The sequence below is a fragment of the Prionailurus bengalensis genome, chromosome D4 (genome assembly GCF_016509475.1).
Source record: "Prionailurus bengalensis isolate Pbe53 chromosome D4, Fcat_Pben_1.1_paternal_pri, whole genome shotgun sequence".
Classification (NCBI taxonomy): Eukaryota; Metazoa; Chordata; class Mammalia; order Carnivora; family Felidae; genus Prionailurus; species Prionailurus bengalensis.
The window spans coordinates 89,790,917-89,809,876 of record NC_057359.1 but is presented as its reverse complement, the minus strand read 5'-3'; the positions used below and the strand labels follow the sequence as shown (position 1 = coordinate 89,809,876).

General features: G+C 54.0%; 1 protein-coding gene across 1 annotated transcript in view; it reads left to right on the top strand.

The window, feature by feature from the left end:
• Positions 1-15,517, top strand: part of MED27 (mediator complex subunit 27) — a 234,075-nt gene extending 218,558 nt beyond the window's left edge. Inside the window, exon 8 of the mRNA XM_043565694.1 lies at positions 15,413-15,517. Within this exon, the coding sequence (XP_043421629.1) occupies positions 15,413-15,490 (78 nt within the window). The 3' untranslated portion in view covers positions 15,491-15,517. The remainder of the gene's footprint in view (positions 1-15,412) is intronic.
• Positions 15,518-18,960: the final 3,443 nt, after the last annotated feature.

Genomic DNA, 18,960 nt, shown 5'->3' with positions numbered 1-18,960 from the left:
CCTGGAGTGGAGTCCTCCCTCTTCCCGCCTTCCCCATCACCTGGGGCGAGCTAGTTGGACATCCTGTGCCTCACCCGTAACACGGGCCTAATAAGCATCCCCCGAATTAGTTAAGGTAACACCAGCTCGCAGACAAACCCCCAGATATTAATGCCATAACACAATAGAAATGTATTTCTCATTCATTGCTCTGGTTGTCTACGGCTTTATTATTATTATTATTATTATTTTTACTGTTTATTTATTTTTGAGACAGAGGGAGACAGAGCATGAACGGGGGAGGGCCAGAGAGAGAGGGAGACACAGAATCTGAAACAGGCTCCAGGCCCCGAGCTGTCAGCACAGAGCCCAATGCGGGGCTCGAACTCACGGACCGTGAGATCATGACCTCAGCCAAAGTCAGACGCTTAACCGACAGAGCCACCCAGGCGCCCCTATTATTTTTTTTAAATAGGTACTTTGAAAACCAACGTAAACCAGCAGCCATTCTATTAAATCTCACGATTTTGTGGGTGAGGGATTCAGGCAGAGCTTGGCTGGGTGATCTTGGTTCCATGTGGCTTCGGTTGTGATCACTCGTGGTATTCAGCTCGTGGCTGAATCTGTCCGGAGGCTTCAAGACGGCTTTCCTCATCAGCCTGGTGCCTTGACGCAGAGGCCCTCTCCCTCTCGTGTAGTCCCAGGGTCTCCCGGGGTCTCTCCTTACGGCCGTGTGGCCTCTCTCTGTGGTCTCTTCAGCAGGATGAACGCTGCACAAGACGGCTGAGAGCTCCCAAGAGACAGGAAGCTTAGTGGGTCCAGACACGGTCATTGCCACTATATTCTATTGGTCAAAGGAGTAACAAGGCCTCTCATTTAAAGGGAGGAAATTTAGGGGCGCCTGGGTGGCTCAGTTGGTTGAGCCTCCAACTTCGGCTCAGGTCATGATCTCACGGTTTGTGGGTTCAAGCCCCGCGTTGAGCTCTGTGCTGACAGCTCGGAGCCTGGAGCCTGCTTCGGATTCTGTGACTCCCTCTCTCTCTGCCCCTCCGCCTCTCACTCTGTCTCTCTCTCAAAAATAAATAAAACATAAAAAATAAAGGGAGGAGATTTAGACCTCTCCTTTCAGAGGGAGAAGTGCACAGAGTCTGTGACCATCTTTAATCTCCCGCACACACGAAAAGTGCAGTCAGCAGCCAAGAGGGCTCTGCTCCACGCGGTGACCCAGAGACCCAGGCTAGAAGGCTCTCTGCCATTGTCTACATGTTGCTTCCTGGTGTCCAAGTCCGGCTGGCAAATGCTGGGAAAGAGGAAGCAGGAGTTCACACAGGCCAGTTTGGGAGCCACGCACATTCCATGGCTGGAATTCAGCGCATGGTTTCCCCAGACTGCGAGGCAGGCTGGGAAGTGTGTCCAGCTGGGTGCCCAGGAGGAGAGGGCGACAGGCTTGGCCGCGCCACCTGTTTGCCTCTCAAGGCGTGTGAGGGGCGGATGGCTCAGTACGTGGAAGGGGCGACTGTCACACCATCGACAGCCTGGGGTGGCTCTCCTCTGCTCTTGGCATGTGCTCAGGCAGACGTCACAGGTATGCATCACCTCGTGGTTTGCTTGGACGTGGTGATATCTGTCCACGCCCCAGCATCTCCGAAGGGAAACGTCTCCTTGTACGTGGACAGCCGTGGACACCCATACCGCGTATCTATCTCACGGCTCCTGCCTTGGCCACGGCTGAGGGCGCACGAACAGTGGCGAGGGCCCTGGTGTGAGAAGCCTTGCCTGGATAGGCTGGACCAGCCGGAGAGAGAGGAGCTGAAAAGATCCGGAGAGAGGAAGGGCCGGGAGCAGGCAGGACCGGCGTGGAAGCAGAAACCGAGAATGCAGAAACTAAGAGCTACGGAGGAAAGCGCTAGAAAACAAGGTACAGAAGCGGGCCGGTAGCAGGAGTTCTGGCAATGAGAATGAGAAGCAGAGACCAAGAGGCGGCCGAGGCACGCTCGTGGCAGCTCAAAAATGTGAAGACACGCTGCGTCTCGGGGAAGCCGTCTCACCTCCTGCCCGGGGCGTGAGCCCCCCAAGATCTCTTGGTCAGGGGTCAGCAAACGTTCTGCAAAGAGCCAAGACTGCCAGTACTTAACGGTGCACGTCTCCGTTGAACTTGCTCGACTCTGCCATCATTGTGCAAGAGCAACCGTAGACAATATGTAAACAAATGAACGTGGCCGTGTACCAATAATGCCTCGTGGACACTGAAATGTGCATTTCCCAAAATTTTCACGTGTCCGGCTAGTCTTCACCTTCTTAGCTCATGGGCTGTACAAAAACAGGCGTGGGGCCGAATTTCGCCCACGGGCCCATAGTTTTCTGATCTCTGCTCTTAGTTCCTAAGAGCTGAGGGTGCCATTTTGTTTGCTCGCCGACACCCAAAGCCCCTCTGTGGGTCGGCCGGAAGCTTCCAGCTGGCAGAGCCGAACGGGGCAGCACCCGCCCCGATGGGCTGAGCCGTGAGAAGCAAGGACCTTGCGGAATCGGTCCTGCTGATGGGCAGTGACCCTCCGGGGGAGGAGTGACAGGGCCCGGTGGCAGTGGTGATGTCACTGAACCGTTGCCGCTGGCCGAGCTGGGTCCTCAGGCCTCCTCCGGCGAGGCGGTGAGCCCCACTACCCTTCTGTTTGAGTCAGCGAGAAGCTATTCCCTCGGCTGACACACGACAACCTTACCAGTTGCTGGGATTCTCTTGACGGTTTCCTCCGGTGAATTCCCAGGGCGGTAAAATGTGCCGTAAAGGTCTTTTTTAACAAGTTGTTTTTTTTTTTTAAGTTATCAAAGAAATATTACATGTTCATTATTTTAAAAGGCGAGAGAGGGGCCTGGGTGGCTCAGCCTGTTGAGTGTCGGACTTCGGCTCGGGTCATGATCTCGCGGTTCGTGGGTTCGAGCCCCGTGTGGGGTTCTGTGCTGACGGCTCGGAGCCTGGAGCCTGCTTCTGATTCCGTGTCTCCCTCTTTCTCTGCCCCTTCCGTGTTTTCTCTCTCTCTCTCAAAAATAAACATTTTTTTAAAAGTTTAAAAAAAAAGGCGAGAAATAAAAAATACCACAAAGAGGAAATAAAAATTCCTCATAATCACAACCCTCAGAAGGAAGCACGAATACTATTTTGATCAAACCCTTGCCGATAGAGATCCAGATTTTTCTCTTCCCTCACGGGCATCTCGTGAGCACCTTTAACTGTTCGTAAACATATGTTTCTATCCCTTTATAAATAACTGGCTGATGTGCCATCACATACATGCTCCCCATGTATCAGGTGCGTCCCCCAACCCCCCACCAGTGGGCGTGTGGGTTGTTTTCAGTTTCTCGTTGCTTAGAGAAGATAATGCCACGGACTGCACTATGCCTCTCCCCGAGTTCAGATGGTGACATCCTGACCCCCAGGACCTCAGAATGTGCCTATTTGGAGATGGGCCTTTAAAGAGCCAGTTAAGGCTGGATGGTGCAGTCAGTTAAGCGTCTGACTCTTGATCTCGGCTCAGGTCAAGATCTCACAGTTTGTGAGTTCGAGCCCTGCGTCGGGCTCTGCGCTGATGGTGCGGAGCCTGCTTGGGATTCTATCTCTCCTCTCTGCCCCTCCTGGCTTGTGCGCTCTCTCTCTCTCTCAAAATAAATAAACTTAAAACAGTTTTTTTTTTTAATTTAAAGAGGTAATTAAGGTAAAATGAAGTCATGTGTGGGTCCCCAATCCAATATGACTGGCATCCTTTTTTTTAAATTAATTTATTTTGAGAGAGAGAGAGAGAGAGAGAGAGAGAGAGATCAGGGGAGGGGCAGAGATAGAGGGAGAGAGAAAATCCCAAGCAAGTTCTGCGCTGTCAGCACAGAGCCCGACACGGGGCTCGAACTCATGAACCGTGAGATCACGACCTGAGCCGAAGTCAGACGTTCAACTGACTAAGCCACCCAGGTGCCCCAAAGACTTTGCATTTTGAGGTAATGGTGGACTCACAGGGAGGGGCAGACATAGTACAGGGTCTGTGGCCTCTTCCCGCCGCGGTGACGTCTAGCGGAACTGGAGTACAGACCCGGACAGGAAACTTGCACGGATACAGTGCTGTCGGGTGGCCTCCAGGCTTCGTTCAGCCTCGCGGTGGCTCCCGTGTGCCTTTCCCTCGATCGATTCCTCCGTATTTCATTCCTGCATCCTATTTCCTTTCCTTTTCGTTTGTTTCTGGAACAAGGAAGGAGCCAGAGCGGCCCTGGTGTTGTTTCTGCAGCCCTGCTGGGTTCACTTACTGACCCTGGTAGTGCGTTGTAGATTCGACTAGAACCTTAACGCATGCGATGATACCATTTACAACCCAATGGCGGTTCTTTTTCCTCCCGTCCTTACACTTCTTGTCTTGCTCATTCGCATTGGTCAGGAAGGCCAGGACCACGTAGAAGAAAACCAGTGACAGCGGGAAGCCAGTCTCAGGCTGTAGGACCCACTTCTCAGTACGACGTTTGCTGCGGGTTTCTAGTGTGTATTTTTTATCACGTGAAGGGCGCTCCCTCCAACTGTACTTTTCTGAGAGCTTCCTTCTTCACAGCTGGTATTCAGTGCCATCAAGTAATTTTTCCGCGTCAGCGGAGACGATGATCCTCTCTCCTTTTTCTTGTCTTGTTAGGATTGATTTTTGAATGTGAAGCCAACCTTGCATTCCTGAACTAAATGCCACTTGGCTGTAATACTGTCTTATTTGATTTGCTAACATTTGGTCGAGTATTTTTGTGGCTGGTTTCATGAGGACGGTTGATCTCTAATGTTCCTTTGCTGTGTAACGTCCCTGTCGGGATTTACCGTGAAGGTGACGACAACCTCGTAAAACAGCTTGGGGAGCACCGCTTCGTCCCCGTTTCTCCGGGAAGTGTTGTGTGAGGTCAGGGTGATTTCTTTTTTAAATGTTGAGCAGAATTCGCCAGTGAAGCCATGGGAAAATCTCTTTGTCACATAGTTTTAATTTTGGATTCAATATCTTTGAGAGGCGGTGGGGGGGGTTCCCCCTCCCCCCTTGGGGCTGTTTTGATAAGCTGTGTTTGTCAAGTACTCTTTTCTACTTCGTTTAATTTTCAGGTTGATCAGCATAAAGCTGTCCCTTATGTCTTCCTCGATGCAGCGTAAACATTAGACTCCATGTTGCTGCGGTAGGTGTCTGTGTGATGACCTGTGTCACTCCGTAACACCTCGGCCGTGGCGCTCGGCGACTTCTATCTGCGTGTTGTGGACGTGTGTCTGTTTGTGTCACCCCACCCCGAGCTGTCACCAGATGGAGCTCGCTGGCCGGAGGGACACATCATAGGCGCTGCTGAAGCGGGGGGGCACCCCCAGGAACCCGGGGCAGCACCCACCACCGCCGCCCACTACTGAACGTCTCAGGTCTCTTTGAAGTGAAGCTTCCAGAGGCTGTTTGCGTTGAAATGTCTGAGGGCTCCCCGGGTCCACCCAGCCAGAGCAAGTCATTGATAGATTAATTTGAATGAAGATTAATCAATAATTTATGCTGATGTTTTCCCTCATGCAGCAGGGAGACCCGTTTTGATACGATTTGACAGGGTCAGGCACACCTGGGTTTAATTAAACCTGATACAGAAAATTAAAAGAAAGAAAACCATGCCCACCAACCCTCTGGCGATTGGTTGCCCAAGCTGGGCTCAATCTACAATCGATGAAGAGGGATCAAGGAGCAGACGGGGACGTGGGGCGAAAAGTCCACATTCAGCAGATGCTTCCACGCGGCTGCCCTGATGCCACATGGGAAATGTAAATACGCTTATTGGCATCTTCTCATAACGTGGCCTTTAGGAGGCAGGCCGCTTGCACGCTATGATGGATGGTTTTGCTGGCAGGAGCGTCCGCCATGTCTGGAAGCCAGCACCGCGTGGGCCTCTCTTAGAGGAGCCGGATCACCGAAACTCACCTCCCCAGAGCCGCCATCAAAAGAAGCAAGTTGAGGGGCGCCTGGGTGGCTCAGTCTCTTGAGTGTCCAACTTGAGCTCAGGTCACGATCTCGCGGCTCGTGGGTTCAAGCCCCACGTCGGGCTCTGTGCTGACAGCTCAGAGCCTGGAGCCTGCTTCAGATTCTGTGTCTCCCTCTCTCTCTGCCCCTCCCCTGCTTTCTCTCTCTCTCTCTCTCTCTCTCTCTCTCTCTCTCTCAGAGGAGAACACCATTCTTAGTTTCCATGAAGCAGGCAGAGCAGGTCAGGTGGGAGGTCCAACCAGCAGTCCCTCCCCCTCCCCAGCACCCAGGTGGGCTGGACACCCGGCCTCACAAACACACCCCAAGCCCTAGATTCCGGGTGCTGTTAGTTCTCTCCCTGCCCAGCCCTGGTCGCTTTTGTGGGGCAGCACCCTGATGTTGCTTTGGGACACCCCAAGCACAAACACATTTACTCTGTCTAAGGGACCGTCCCCGGAGGCTCCCCTGGCCCAGGGATGGACGCAAGACCCAGGCCACAGCAGCCGGAGATCTCTCCCCGGCACATCCACCCCTGTGCCCAGTGATCCAAGGGCTCAACAGGGGAGCTGTTAAAATTTACCATTATAACGATGTTTCGGCGTGCACTTCGGGGCATTAAGTCCGCTCGCACTGCTATCCAGCCCTCACCCCCGACCGTCCAGAACTCTTCGTCTTCCCACGCCAGAACTCAGCCCCCAGTGGACACTGACTCCCCCCCCCCCCCAGGCCCCCGCCCCGGCGTCCCTCCGCTCTCGTTTCCGGCTCCGGCAACTTGACCGCCCCGCCTACTCACAGGAGAGGAATCCTACCGTGCGCGTCCCTTGGCCACTGGCTGATCTCACTTCCCGTAACATCCTCCAGGCTCATCCGCGTTGCCGCCTGAGTCAGAACCTCCTTCCGTCTTGAGGCCGAAGCCACGGACGGACGTGCCACGTTTTGCTCACCCACCATCCACGGATGGGCCCTCGGGTTGCTTCCGCCTTTCGGCTGCTGTGAATAGTGCCGCTGGGAACGTGGGCGTGCGGGTACCCGTTCAAATCCCTGCTTTCAAAGCTTTGCGCTAAATACCCCAAACTGGAATTGCTGGATGCGATGGCAATTCTGCGTTTACCTCCTGAGGCGCTGTCACCCCGTTTTCCACGGTGGCCCGACCGTTTTCCATCCCCACCAGCAAGGCCCAAGGATTGCCCACATCCTCGCCAACATCGTCGCTTTCTGTTTTGGTTTCGTTTTGGGTTCTTGGTGTTTTTTACAATCACCTCCTAGTGAGTCTGGGGTGTTTAGTGTTGCTTTTGATTCTGGGCGCCCCCTTTCCCTTCACGGACCCTTCTCTACTCTTCCTGATGTTAGCCAGAGCTGCCCACCCCCCCCCCCGGAGTGCACCCCCTGGGGGGTGGGGAGGGGCCGTGTGCTTGCCCAGAGGATGCCCCCTGCTCTAAAGGAACACAAGACTGCTTGGAGAATCAGCGGTGGGCCAGGAAAGCAAAACTCCGCCCATATTTGGTGAGCACCACGGTCTTGCCAGGGGCTGGGGTCAGAAGGGTGTGGGTTGAGGCCAGCTCCTCCCCTAAGGAAGTCTACCTGCAGTCTAGGAGGTGAGACACTGTAGGTGACCCACCCATGAGACACTGTCCTGTCTGCACCATCTTGTTGTCAGAGCCCATCTCTCAAATTAGAGGCTAAAAATGCCAAACATCTGCCTCCCCAGTCTTCCTTACGTGGAGGCATGGGCAGGTGGCCCAGTTCTGTCATTTGGGACCTGAGGTCTGTTGGGGACCTCTGGGAAAGTTTTGCATCCTTAACAAGTATAGTAGGGAGTAGCATTTTCCTCTCCTTCCCTATGGACCTTATTGTGGGGAGATGTGATGTCTGGGGCTGCGGCAGCTATCTTGTCTCCACGAGGTGAGGATGTTATCATCATGCTGGGGAAGTGGAAAAATGGGAAGATGCTAGGTCCTTACTGCTATCACTGAGCTCCTGAATCAACCTCAAGTTTCTAATCATGTGAGAACAATAAGCCCTGATCATTAAAGCCACTTTTCACGGAATATTCTATTACTTGTGGCCCAAGGCATTCTATCTGATAAAAGAGGCTGACTAAAACGAAGAGTCACAGATACCAGTGGAAAACTCTCGCTGGGCTGCATCTGGTGAAGGAGCTGTATGTGGTGCATTTAATGGGGAATGAAGACCCGGTCAGGGAAGTCAGGACAGCATCCCCAAGGAAGTGACCACTGAACAGAGGTCCGGATGAAAACCTGTAGACCTTAGGCAAAGGGAACAGCCTCAGCAGAGAGAGTGTGGGCGGTCCCCAGGAGGGCATTAGAGTCACTTGGGGAAGTTTTAACAGTTACAACACACGATGCCCAGCAGGATTGAGAACCATGGACCAAGCGGCCTGCAGGGTGTGGGCGAGGGAGGGGCAGAGGAGGCTGGGCAGCCCTGTCCCTGTTGTCCCTCGTGCTGCTGGGTCTCCCGCTGAAGTGAGTTGAATGGCGGCCCCCAAAAGATGTGTCCGCCCAGAACCTCAGAATCAACCTTATTTGGAATAAGGGTCTTTGCAGATGTAATTAACATAAGGATCTCGCAGTCACTTTGAAATCGGGTGGGCCCTAAATCTGAGGACAGGTGTCCTTATAAAACGAGAAGAGAGAGGGGCGTCTGGGTGGCCCAGTCGGTTCAACGTCTGACTCTTGACTTCAGCTCAGGTCATGATCCCTTGGTTTGTGAGATCAAGCCCCGTGCCATCAGCAGGGAGCCTGCTTGGGATTTTCTCTCTCTCTCTCTCTCTCTCTCTCTCTCTCTCTCTCTCTCTTTCTCCTTGCGCCTCATCCCCTCTTAAAATAAACAGACATTTTTAAAAAGTAAAATGAAAAGAGAGAGATACAGAAACACGAAGGACAGAACGCCGTTGCGGACAGCGGTGGAGACCAGAGTAAGGCATCTACAGACCACGGAATGCCTCAGAAGCCGGGAGAGGGGCATGTGATGGATTCTCCCCAGAGCCTCCAGAAGGAACCCCTCTGCCAACACTTTGGACTCTGGCCACCTGCACGGTGAGAGCAGAAGTTTCTATTGTCCTAAGCTGCTCAGTCTGTGGCCATTTGTTACAACCGCCCGGGGACGCTGCGATGCCTCCCGCGTTGTCCATTGGGGCCCGGACCGAGCAAAGCAGAGCATCCTTGTTTAGGAGCGAACCACAGCCCCTCTCGGCTGGCCTGGCACTGGGATGGTAATCTGGGCGAGGAGGGGCCATCTCCTCAGCTCTGCGGGAAGCTTGTGATGTTGTGGCAGAAACCGCCCCCGCCCAAGGTGACCTTCTCGTGACAAACCCGTCCCTGGCATCAGTTATTCACGTGGAGCATCTTGGAATGTGCTCCAAACACACGGGCCCAGGCTTTTTGTTGTTACCCCCTCCGCTGCCTTTAAAGACATTTGTCCAACCCGCGCCTGGCAGAGAAACAGAGAGAAGGGGCGTTTGGGAGGGGCGGGGAGCACAGCGCCCACGGGGCTCCTCCAGCTCGCCGGCAAAGGACTCTCGGCGGCGGCCCCTCGGCGGGCCTTGAAAGCGCGTGTCTCCTCGCAGAAAGAGCTGTCCGCCGGCCGCCGGGGCCTTTGATTCCTCCCTGACAGGGTGCTGACGAATTGATCTGGTGCCCGTACATAATTCATGAGCCCCTGAGCAGCTGTGAATTCTGCGCAGGCCTTTTCCGCCGTGCGGACGAAGCGGTTGGGGAGGGGCGTCCGGGAGACGGGGCCCGCCCGGTGGTCTGTTCTGTTGCCGGTCCCCACGCTGCCGATGCCACCGGAGTCCCGAGCTAACGGGACGCTCTGGGGCTCGGGGAAACGGCCCTCTCTGACGTCACAGCCACCTGTCCACGGTCTGCCATCTCAGGGGCAAGGGCTCTGGGGCGCATGCCCCAATCTCCCCTCCGTGTGGGCCTGAGCACCCCCTTCTAGACGGCCTCCTGGGCAGGGGCCCTCAGGCCGCAGTCCCGCAGACGCGAGTAGCTGGGTGACCTTGGGCGTGTTACTCGGCCTGCCTGAGCCAAGCCCTGTCCCGGTGGAGGCACGGTGATGACACGCTGTAGGCCAAAGGCGCTGTCCCTCCGCAGCAGAGCGTGTGGGGCTGTCAGTGGTAGAGGCGAACCGTCTAGCACATTACCGCAGTCTTCCATTGGCCGCCCTGGGGGTGATGGCCCCACTTCCCGGAGTGTGGCCACAGGCAGGACCTCCGGACCTCGTTCCTGCTTGTACTTGAAAGCACAGAGCAGGATCCCAACAAAACAGGAATAAAGCCACCGTAGGCAGAAAAAAAGGCTTTTCAAATGCAATTTCCCGGAACCCAGGGTTATGGGTTCCCAAGGAGGCCAGGAAACATCAGAACCATCTAGGGCTTTGACAGGGCAGTGCCCGGGCCTCCCCGGGAGTTCCAGCTCAGGGGTGCGGGTGACCAGTCGCCCACCAGTCCTCAGGGTTGTGACCCCAGTGTCCACCGCCCGGCCAGAAACAGGTTAGGCAGAAAAGGCCTTGGGACCACTCCACAGAGCATTTTCCAGCTGGAGCACGGCTTGAGGTGTTTTTGCAAAACCACTAGGTTGTCCTTGATTTCCCAATATTTCTGTTTGGTTGAGGACATTGATATTCCCCCCCCTTCATGTTATTTATTGTTGACAGATTTCTTTTTGCAAATCGCAAAAGGAATACCTACCTAAATGTTTGATCTCTTTTTCCTCCACGTTTTCCTGTATGTAAAGTCTTTTAGTATGAAAAAAGCAATATATAATCTCATGCCAAAAAACGTAGAAAACAGAGAAGCAGAAAGAGATCAAAATCTCCACAATCGCTCTCTCCAAAATGACGGCCATGAATGAGCGTGTTGGTCTATGCCTTCCCAGGACTGTGCCAGTGTGAACACAGAGACATCCTATTTTACTGTAAATTTTCTTATTGTGGAAAAGCATACATAACACAGGGGCACCTGGCTGACTCCGTCGGTAGAGCGGTAGAGCGTGTGACTCTTGATCTCAGGACTGCGAGTTCAAGCCCCGTGTTGGGCGTAGAGCTTACTATCACAAAGCTTACCACTCTAGCCATCTTTAAGTGCCCAGTTCAGCGACATGAAGCACACTCACCCTGTTGCAGCTGTTGTCACCATCCGTCTCCAGCACTTTTCCATTTTCCCAAAACTGAAACTCTGTCCCCATTAAACACGACTCCCCATTTCTCCTCCCCCAGCCCCTGACGCCCACCCGTCAGCTTTCTGTGTCTCTGACTTTGATGACTCCAGTTGAAATCATACAGGGTTCGTCCTCACGTAGCATAACGTCCTCCAGATTCATCCATGGTGTGGAGGTGGAGCGTGTCAGAATTTCCTCCCTTTCCAAGGCCAAGAGAGACATCCTGTGTATGAAATAAAGTTATACTGTGTGGTACAGACTTCCATGTGCCCGCGTCTTTTTCATACAACGTTAGCTTGAAAACAGCCTCCGTCAGAAACTGATCCATAACTTGCTTCCACATTGTCTCCCACTGGTTATACCCTCCCGGAAGCAGCCTTGGGTTGGGAGCAGGAAGCCGGGGACCTCTGTAGGGGGCAGGCAGGGGTCCGCAGGACCACCCCCAGGATGGGTGACTCTCTAGAAAGGCTGAAAGGACTCAACATATAGTTGTATCCCAGCAAAAGGATATGAAACAAAATCAGCAAAGGGGAAGAGGCGGTGGGATGAAGGCTGGAGGAAGCCAAGCACGGGCTTCCAAGAGTCCTCTCCCCCTGGAGTCACACGGATGGGCTTAACCTTCCCCACAACATGTTGCAACAATGCATGAAGTGCTGTCTACCAGGGAAACTCCTTATTATAGGCCGGTCACATAAGCACCCTCTGCCTAACACATGCCAAACATCCTTACTACTCAAAGGAAAGCAGGAGTTCGGCATAAACCACGTGGTTCGCACAAACAGTTGAGGCACAGTGAGCCATTCTTATCAATTAGGGGATGGTGGAAACTCTCCCATAATCCAAGTTCCCAGATGCCAGTCCAAACTGCACCTTGTAGACAGGCCTTCAAAAGGATAGCTGTCTCCAACCTGCTCCATGAACCATTGTCTGTACATACACCACTTGTTTTAAAAGTCCAAGATTTAAAACAAAAATGCAAGACATCTGGCCCCCACGGGCCGCTTGTTCACAGGCCCACTCAGCTGGGGCAGAACAGCCCTATCTTTAAGTCAGGTCAGTAGGGTCTAGGGTTGGCCATTGCTTAAATCTTGTAAATTAGCTGTAGGTTTCAAAGCAGGAGGAAGTCTGATGGAGACCTACAAGGCCTCTGCATCAAAAACTACAAAATGTTATTGAGAGAAAGTAACAAGGCTCTCAACAGACAGAGCAGTATACCATGTTCATGGATAGGAGAACTACACTACTGTAAACACGTTATCCCCACCCCACGCCCCACTCCCCGATTAATAGCTACACTCACTGCAACCTCAATCACAATCCCAGTAGGTTTATTTTGGGTGGAAATTGACAAGCTGATATAAAATTTATATGAAAAGGCAAAGGGCCAAGGAACGAATAGCCAAGAAGATTGTGAAAACAAAGAGCAAGGTTGAAGACTAGTGCTACCAGATATCAGAGCTGTGATAGAGCCATAGCAGTTAGGACAGCATGGGGCTGTCAAACACAAAGGCTGCCACAAAGGCAGACAAACTGACCAGTCGGGACAGAAAGATTTGGGAGAAGAAGCCCCTCCCCACAAAACAGGCAGCAGGGCCAGCCCTGCCCAGCGAGAACAGGAGAGTCCTTTCTAACACATACCTCACGAATTACAAAACAAACAAACAAACACATCCCGGACTGCATATCTACCTGTGAAAGGCAAAGCAATGAAACGTTTCCAAGAGACATCTTTGTGACCTCAGAAGAGGCAAAAATGTCTTAAACAGGGTGCAAAATGTACTAACCATACATAGAAAAAGTAATGGATTAGACCATTGTATGGATGTCTGTTCAGCAGAGAATGAAAAGGTAATCCGCAGAGTAGAAGTTTTTCCTCCTATTTGCAACATAAGGACTTATATTGAAAACACTCCTGGAAATCAACAAGAAAAGAACAAACAGGGGCACTTGGGTGGTTCAGTCGGTTAAGCCTCTGACTTCGGCTCAGGTCATGATCTCGCAGCTCGTGGGTTCGAGCCCCGCGTCGGGCTCTGTGCTGGCGGTTTGGAGCCTGGAGCCTGCTTTGGATTCTGTGTCTCCCTCTCTCCCTCTGCCCCTAACCCACTCGCATTCTGCCTCTGTCTCTTTCAAAAATAAATAAACATTTAAAAAAAATTTTTTTTAAAAGATAAAACAAACATCCCAGGAGAGAAATAGCCCTGAACAGGTACTTCACAGACAAGCCAACAGGGTTCCCAAATGGCCCAGAAGCATATAACAAGAGACCCAACATTGGCCATTAGGGAAATGCAAGGGCAGGCTGCCATGTGATACTCCTGTGCCCCCACCAGCACAGCTAAAATGAAAAATAACGGAGAATACTCAGGGTTGGCAAGGATATGGGGCTGCCATCCACTGCCGGTAGGATGGGGATCAGAACACCACTTTGGAAGACTGTGTGGCAATCTCTAATAAAGCTGAACATATGCATACCCAATGGCCCCGCAACTCTGCTCCAACCAGAAATTCACAAGAATGTTCAGGAAGAGACATGCTCCAGAGCCCAGAACGTTTGTAGCATGACCATGTGCACCTATCCGGAGACCAACCAACGGGAGAGTGGGTCAAGTGTGGGATCCCCACCCACAGAACACTGTGCAGCAACCGCCCGCCCCTGTGGCCAGTGGCTTGGGTGAGTCTCCCAGACATGATGGCGCACGACAGAGCACACGATGTATGATTCCACTTACACGAAGCGCAAACACAGATGTGAGGGGCCTTCTGAGCGATACAGTGAAGGAAATGTTCAACTTCTAATGCTTGTGGGCACAGCTCCTGGACTCCCAGGGAAGCTACACTTTAACATTTACCAAGGTCAAAATGACTTGGCAAAACCTCGGAGCATGGGCTCTATTTTTGCCCTGAGCACACATTGTACATCTGCTTCGTTCAAAAAAAAAATAACCAGAAAGGAGCATTCCAAACATAAAGATAAGGAAAAGGGAAAAAAAACCCTCCCTGGTTCCCATAAGATGAAAGTCACACAGCCCTGCATGTTCTAGAAACTTAAGGTCTGCAACTTTCTGAAACGTCCTAATGATGTGTGATATTTTACATAAAAAAATGTGTATAACCCTGCACCAAATATTCCTTCTCTGGAGCACCTTTGGGAAGATTGTATATCCCAGGCAGCTATCCTAACTTCGGCTTGAAGAAAACTCTCTTTCTCTTAAAGATTCTAAAGGGGGACGGGGGGCAGGGCTCCTGGATGGCTCAATCAGTTAAGCGTCTGACTCTTGATCTCAGCTCAGGTCTTGATCTCAGGGCTGTGAGTTCAAACCCCACGCTGGGCTCCACACCGGACGAGGAGTCTACATAAAAATAAACAAACGGATACGTAAACAAATAAATAAATACTTTAAAAGATTCTAAAAGGCTCCTTCAATTTGCGTTGATGGGAGGTGCTGGCCAGGTGGGCATTCAGTTTGTGAAAACTCATACGCTCGTGGGCACTAATTCACGGGCCCTCTTTTATGTGTGTCTACTTAAGAGTGAAGAAAAATTGGGGGACAGGAAACATGGGGTCTGGACCTGGTTTACCACACCCCACCAGGGGCCTTCTTCCTCATTTGACATTGTGACCTCCAACCCCGGGTGACCCCTGAGGCGCCTTCACCCTGTCCCATGAGGCCTCCAGGAGAATGTATTCAGTGTCAGCTGCAGTCGGGAATCATGCCAACGGGCCAGCCGATACCGTGTTGCCAGGGGATCAAAGTGCCATTGTTATTTGCTAAATTATAAAGGTTTCTAGCAATTCAGAAAGTCTAAAACCTCCTGGGTGAGACCCAGCCCTGGCTCAGGGTCCCGTTCCAAGACCACAAGTCCGAGAGGTACCAAGGAAAGGAACTGGGAGGCCCCGCCCATGCCTCCCCTGGGGTAGATGCCCAGGCCCCCTCCTGCCCAGGGGCTGGCACCATAGCCTCCACACACCAAAGCCAGGGCAGCCCGGTCCCACCACACGTGGGTCAGGAGCAGAGGCTCCAGAAGCCAGCGGCCCCATTCCCAGCTCTGACTCTTCCTGACTGTGTGAGCCCCTCCGGACCTCCATTCCCTCACCCGCGGTGCGGGACTGACAGCACTCTTTGACGGGGCCGTTGCAGAAATTAACTGGGATCACTCAGCACAGAGCCTGGCACAAGGCCAGCCCCTGGCAGGTGGCACCTGGCATTGTGACTGTCATGACCGTCATTGTCTTCTTTGCTCTTTTGTTCACTTCCACTTTAGATGTCACCGTGCTGGATGAGGACAGTGAACTCCCCTCTCCTCCCTCAGACCTGTAAGGTAATCCAGACCATTAACTGACAAAGTAAAACCAGGGGTTAAACTTGACCAGCAAAATGGGTTTTTTCGGGGAATAGCAGCGAATTGCGATTCGGGACGTGCCAGCCGGGGCAAAACCATGGGCAAGTCCAACAAAGAGGATTATTTTACGAGGAGGACGCTGGGAGGGGCTGTCCTGACCTGGAGATTGGCAGGAAGGAGTTCGGGGTGAGGGCAGTTTCTCACTGGCCTAGTCGCTGGGGTGGAGGGTCTCTCCTTGGAGACACCGGTCAGTCCTTCCTGCTGGGCCTGCCATCACAATGCTCTCCTGGTGAGTCTGGGGTCTGTCAGGCTGCTGCTCCCCGACCCACACCCTCGGCAGACATCGCTAATCGATCCCAGTGCCCTTTTCCCGCTGAGCCCAAGCATGGCTTCTGAATCCTTAGCCCAGGGCTCCCGGCAGCCAGACCGACTCCCGGGAAATAGCCGGTGCCATGTCCGCCATCCCCGGTCGGTGGGAAGGGACCCAGTTCCTGCCCAGTTACCATGACGATGCCTTGACGTGGTCTTTGAGCTCACTGGCCTCCATTTTCTGGCCGGGGAGGTGGGGACACGGGCAGGAGAGTGCTGGCCACTCACCCGGCTTCAGGTGCTCTCTCCTCCCAGCACCGTAGCTGCAAGACCCCGGGCCACCTCCGGGCCTCTGAGCGGACGGTGTTGGGCCAGGCCGGGCTCAGGGGTGCCGGAGCACCGGCCCCGAAGGTGGCTCAGCCTGGTGCTCCCCAAATAGAAGCCCTCAAACCTCGGTGGGCAGTATTGTTCTTCCCTTAACTCAGTCGACTGAAGAGCGATCTCACGTCGTTCTTGCTGCCAAAAAGATTCTAAGCCTCCGCCTTCCCGCCTGCCCCTCCCCACCCCTCTCTGCCCCCCGTGTGTCAGACGCATGCAAAGGAAATTCTGGTCCAGCAGCAGGTGCTTACCGGGAGCTTGGGAAGCTGCTTGGACGCAGTGAGGCCCTCAGAACGGGCTCAAGGGCTGGCTGTTCTATAGATGTACCTGACCCACCCCCCCTCACCCCTCCGTATGTGTCGTGACAACTGTCTGGAGTGTGGCAGGGCCCCAGAGGGGTAAAGGGGCCCTCGGTGGGGCTGAGAGAAATCCAGGAGGGCTTCCTGGAGGAGGAGTGGGGGGGGGGGAGGACATGGCCAGGGGGTGGGAGCTGAGGTCAGAGGAGTATGACAGCGGCCACTTGATCACCTCATTACTTCTCCCACCAAAAGCAAATGGTGTCAAAGGAGGGGAGAGGAAAGCCTGGCCGTTTCCTAGGAAAGGATCTACTCCCTGGCCACGGCAGCATGTGAGGCCACCCATGGGGACACGGGCAGGCCACCTCCCTCACTCATACTTAATGGCCAGGGTGGACTCCCCCCTCGCCCCCACCCCTCCGCGGTCTCTCCTTCCTTCTTTCTCATCTTTCCCTGCTACATTCTCTTATTCTCTCCCCATCCCGGTTTGCTTGCCTGTGGGTGTGGGAGATGGGGACAGAGACACTGTCTCACCCAGCTCTGCTCTCACGGTCCCCGCTCCAGCCAGGCCCCGCTCAGCCTCCCCCCTCCACCTGTGGGCAGTGGCTGGCTCCCTGCCACTGGGTATCAGCCCGGTCCCGCCCCCCGGCCCCGCTGCCCCCAGACTAGGAACCCAGGGAGCCTGGGCCGGCTTCCCAGCACCCTCTGCCTAAAAGCATTTGGAAGCTGCCTCTGGGTCAGCGCCAGGAGCTCTCACACAGACTGGCAGGTTGGCCAGGGTCTCCACTCCTGCCGGAGGGCCTGGAAAATTCCAGCCCTCCCATGGCCTCAAGTGCTGGCTATCCCGAGAGGTCCCCCACCCCCACTCTCCACCCCAGCTGGCCTGTTCCCTGATGCAGTCAGTGTCGGCTCACGTTGTCCTCACCGGCCGGGCCCTCGGGAATGCTGGGGCAGCCCTGGGAGGAGGCAGCTTGGCTTATGGGGAAACAGAGGTTCTGGGACACAGTGACCTTGCCCAAGTCCCTCGGCCTCGCTGGGCCTCCGCTCCATCTGGAAGCCAGTCCATCTGTGAACACGGTTAGCCAGTCCAAGGACAAAAAAAAAAAAAAAAAAAAAAAAAATGTTATGTTTTCAAAGGAATCAGATTGGTAAGAGTCTGGAGATGTCTGCCCCTCCCCAAGCCTCAAGCTGTATTCCCTCAGCCTTGCTGTTAGGGAGACAAGGGTTTGAGGCTGATGAATTTGTCGAACGCACTGCCAACTCCTGGTAATGAAAATGAAAACAACAGCAGCAGTGACTAAGAAGAAAAGACCTCTTGCCACGTGCCAGGCTCCGTGCTAAAGGCGTCCCATGCAAAGCCTGCGTGGACCTCAGCGCACCCCTGCAGGAATTAGCACCAGTGAGCACCCACACTTTACAGAGGCGGAGACTCAGAGAGGTCTAGGGACTTGTCCAAGGTCACACAGCCAGAGGGTGGAGAGGCAGGGATTTAACGTCTCATCTTCAGGAGACAAGGGCTCTACTCTCCTGCCTCCCACCAACTCATTCTTCATCACAGCCACTCACTCTCGGGCAGGGCAGTCTCAGCCTGAAAAATCTCTCGCCACGAATGCCAGTCCTGAAATGTCACCATCATCCCTCAGTTCAGTTCCTTTGGCTGATGGCTTCCCTTTTATCAATACTGCCTCCCGCTGGGGAGAAGCCACTCTGTGCCTTAACTCCGTCGCTGCAAGGGGATGGGGATCCCTTCCTCAGCCTGGAGAGAAGGCTTCTGCTTCTAAAACGTAGGCGATGGGGTCGGAAAACCCCAGAGGAAAAGCAACACGGTGCGGGGAAGCTGGAGGCAGAGGGAGGGGAGCTGAGACTAATTTGGGACCTATTTCGAGCCAGACAGTTTCATCAACGTGTCACTGGGCACAATAGGGATCACTACCCCCAATTTACAGATGAGGAAACTGAGTCCCGGCAATTAAGTGAGCCACTTGAGATTGTGCCGCCGGTTAAGGTCCCAGCTGGGCCTCTCCTGGGGTCAGATGAGGGGAGACGAGCATCCCTGGGGAAGCCCGGGCTCCACGGGACGAGCTCCCGGCAGGGGCGGGCGGCCGGCGCACAGGGAGGGCTTGGCATCCTGCAAGGGGCCCAGACCCCCTTGTGTCTCCCGAAGGCTTTGCTGGTCGTGCAGGTGGAGTGGCCGGGGTGGGGATCGACGGCAGCTCCTCACAGACTCACTGGGCCAGAGTGGAGCCATTACCACCAATTATGTTTGTTGCCTTCCAGCCTTCCAGCTGCTGCTTTGGATGGCCCGGGGCAGCCAGGGAAGACCCCTTCTGCCCCCACCTCAGGGCCCCGGCCCCCTGCCCCCCGAGCCCACCCCATGGCCGGCTCTGTGCCTGGGGCTCCCTGACCGTGTCATCCACCTTGACTCCTCCCACTGCCCTGCACAAGGAACAGGTGATAACACCTGCCCGGAGAGGCTATGTCACTTAC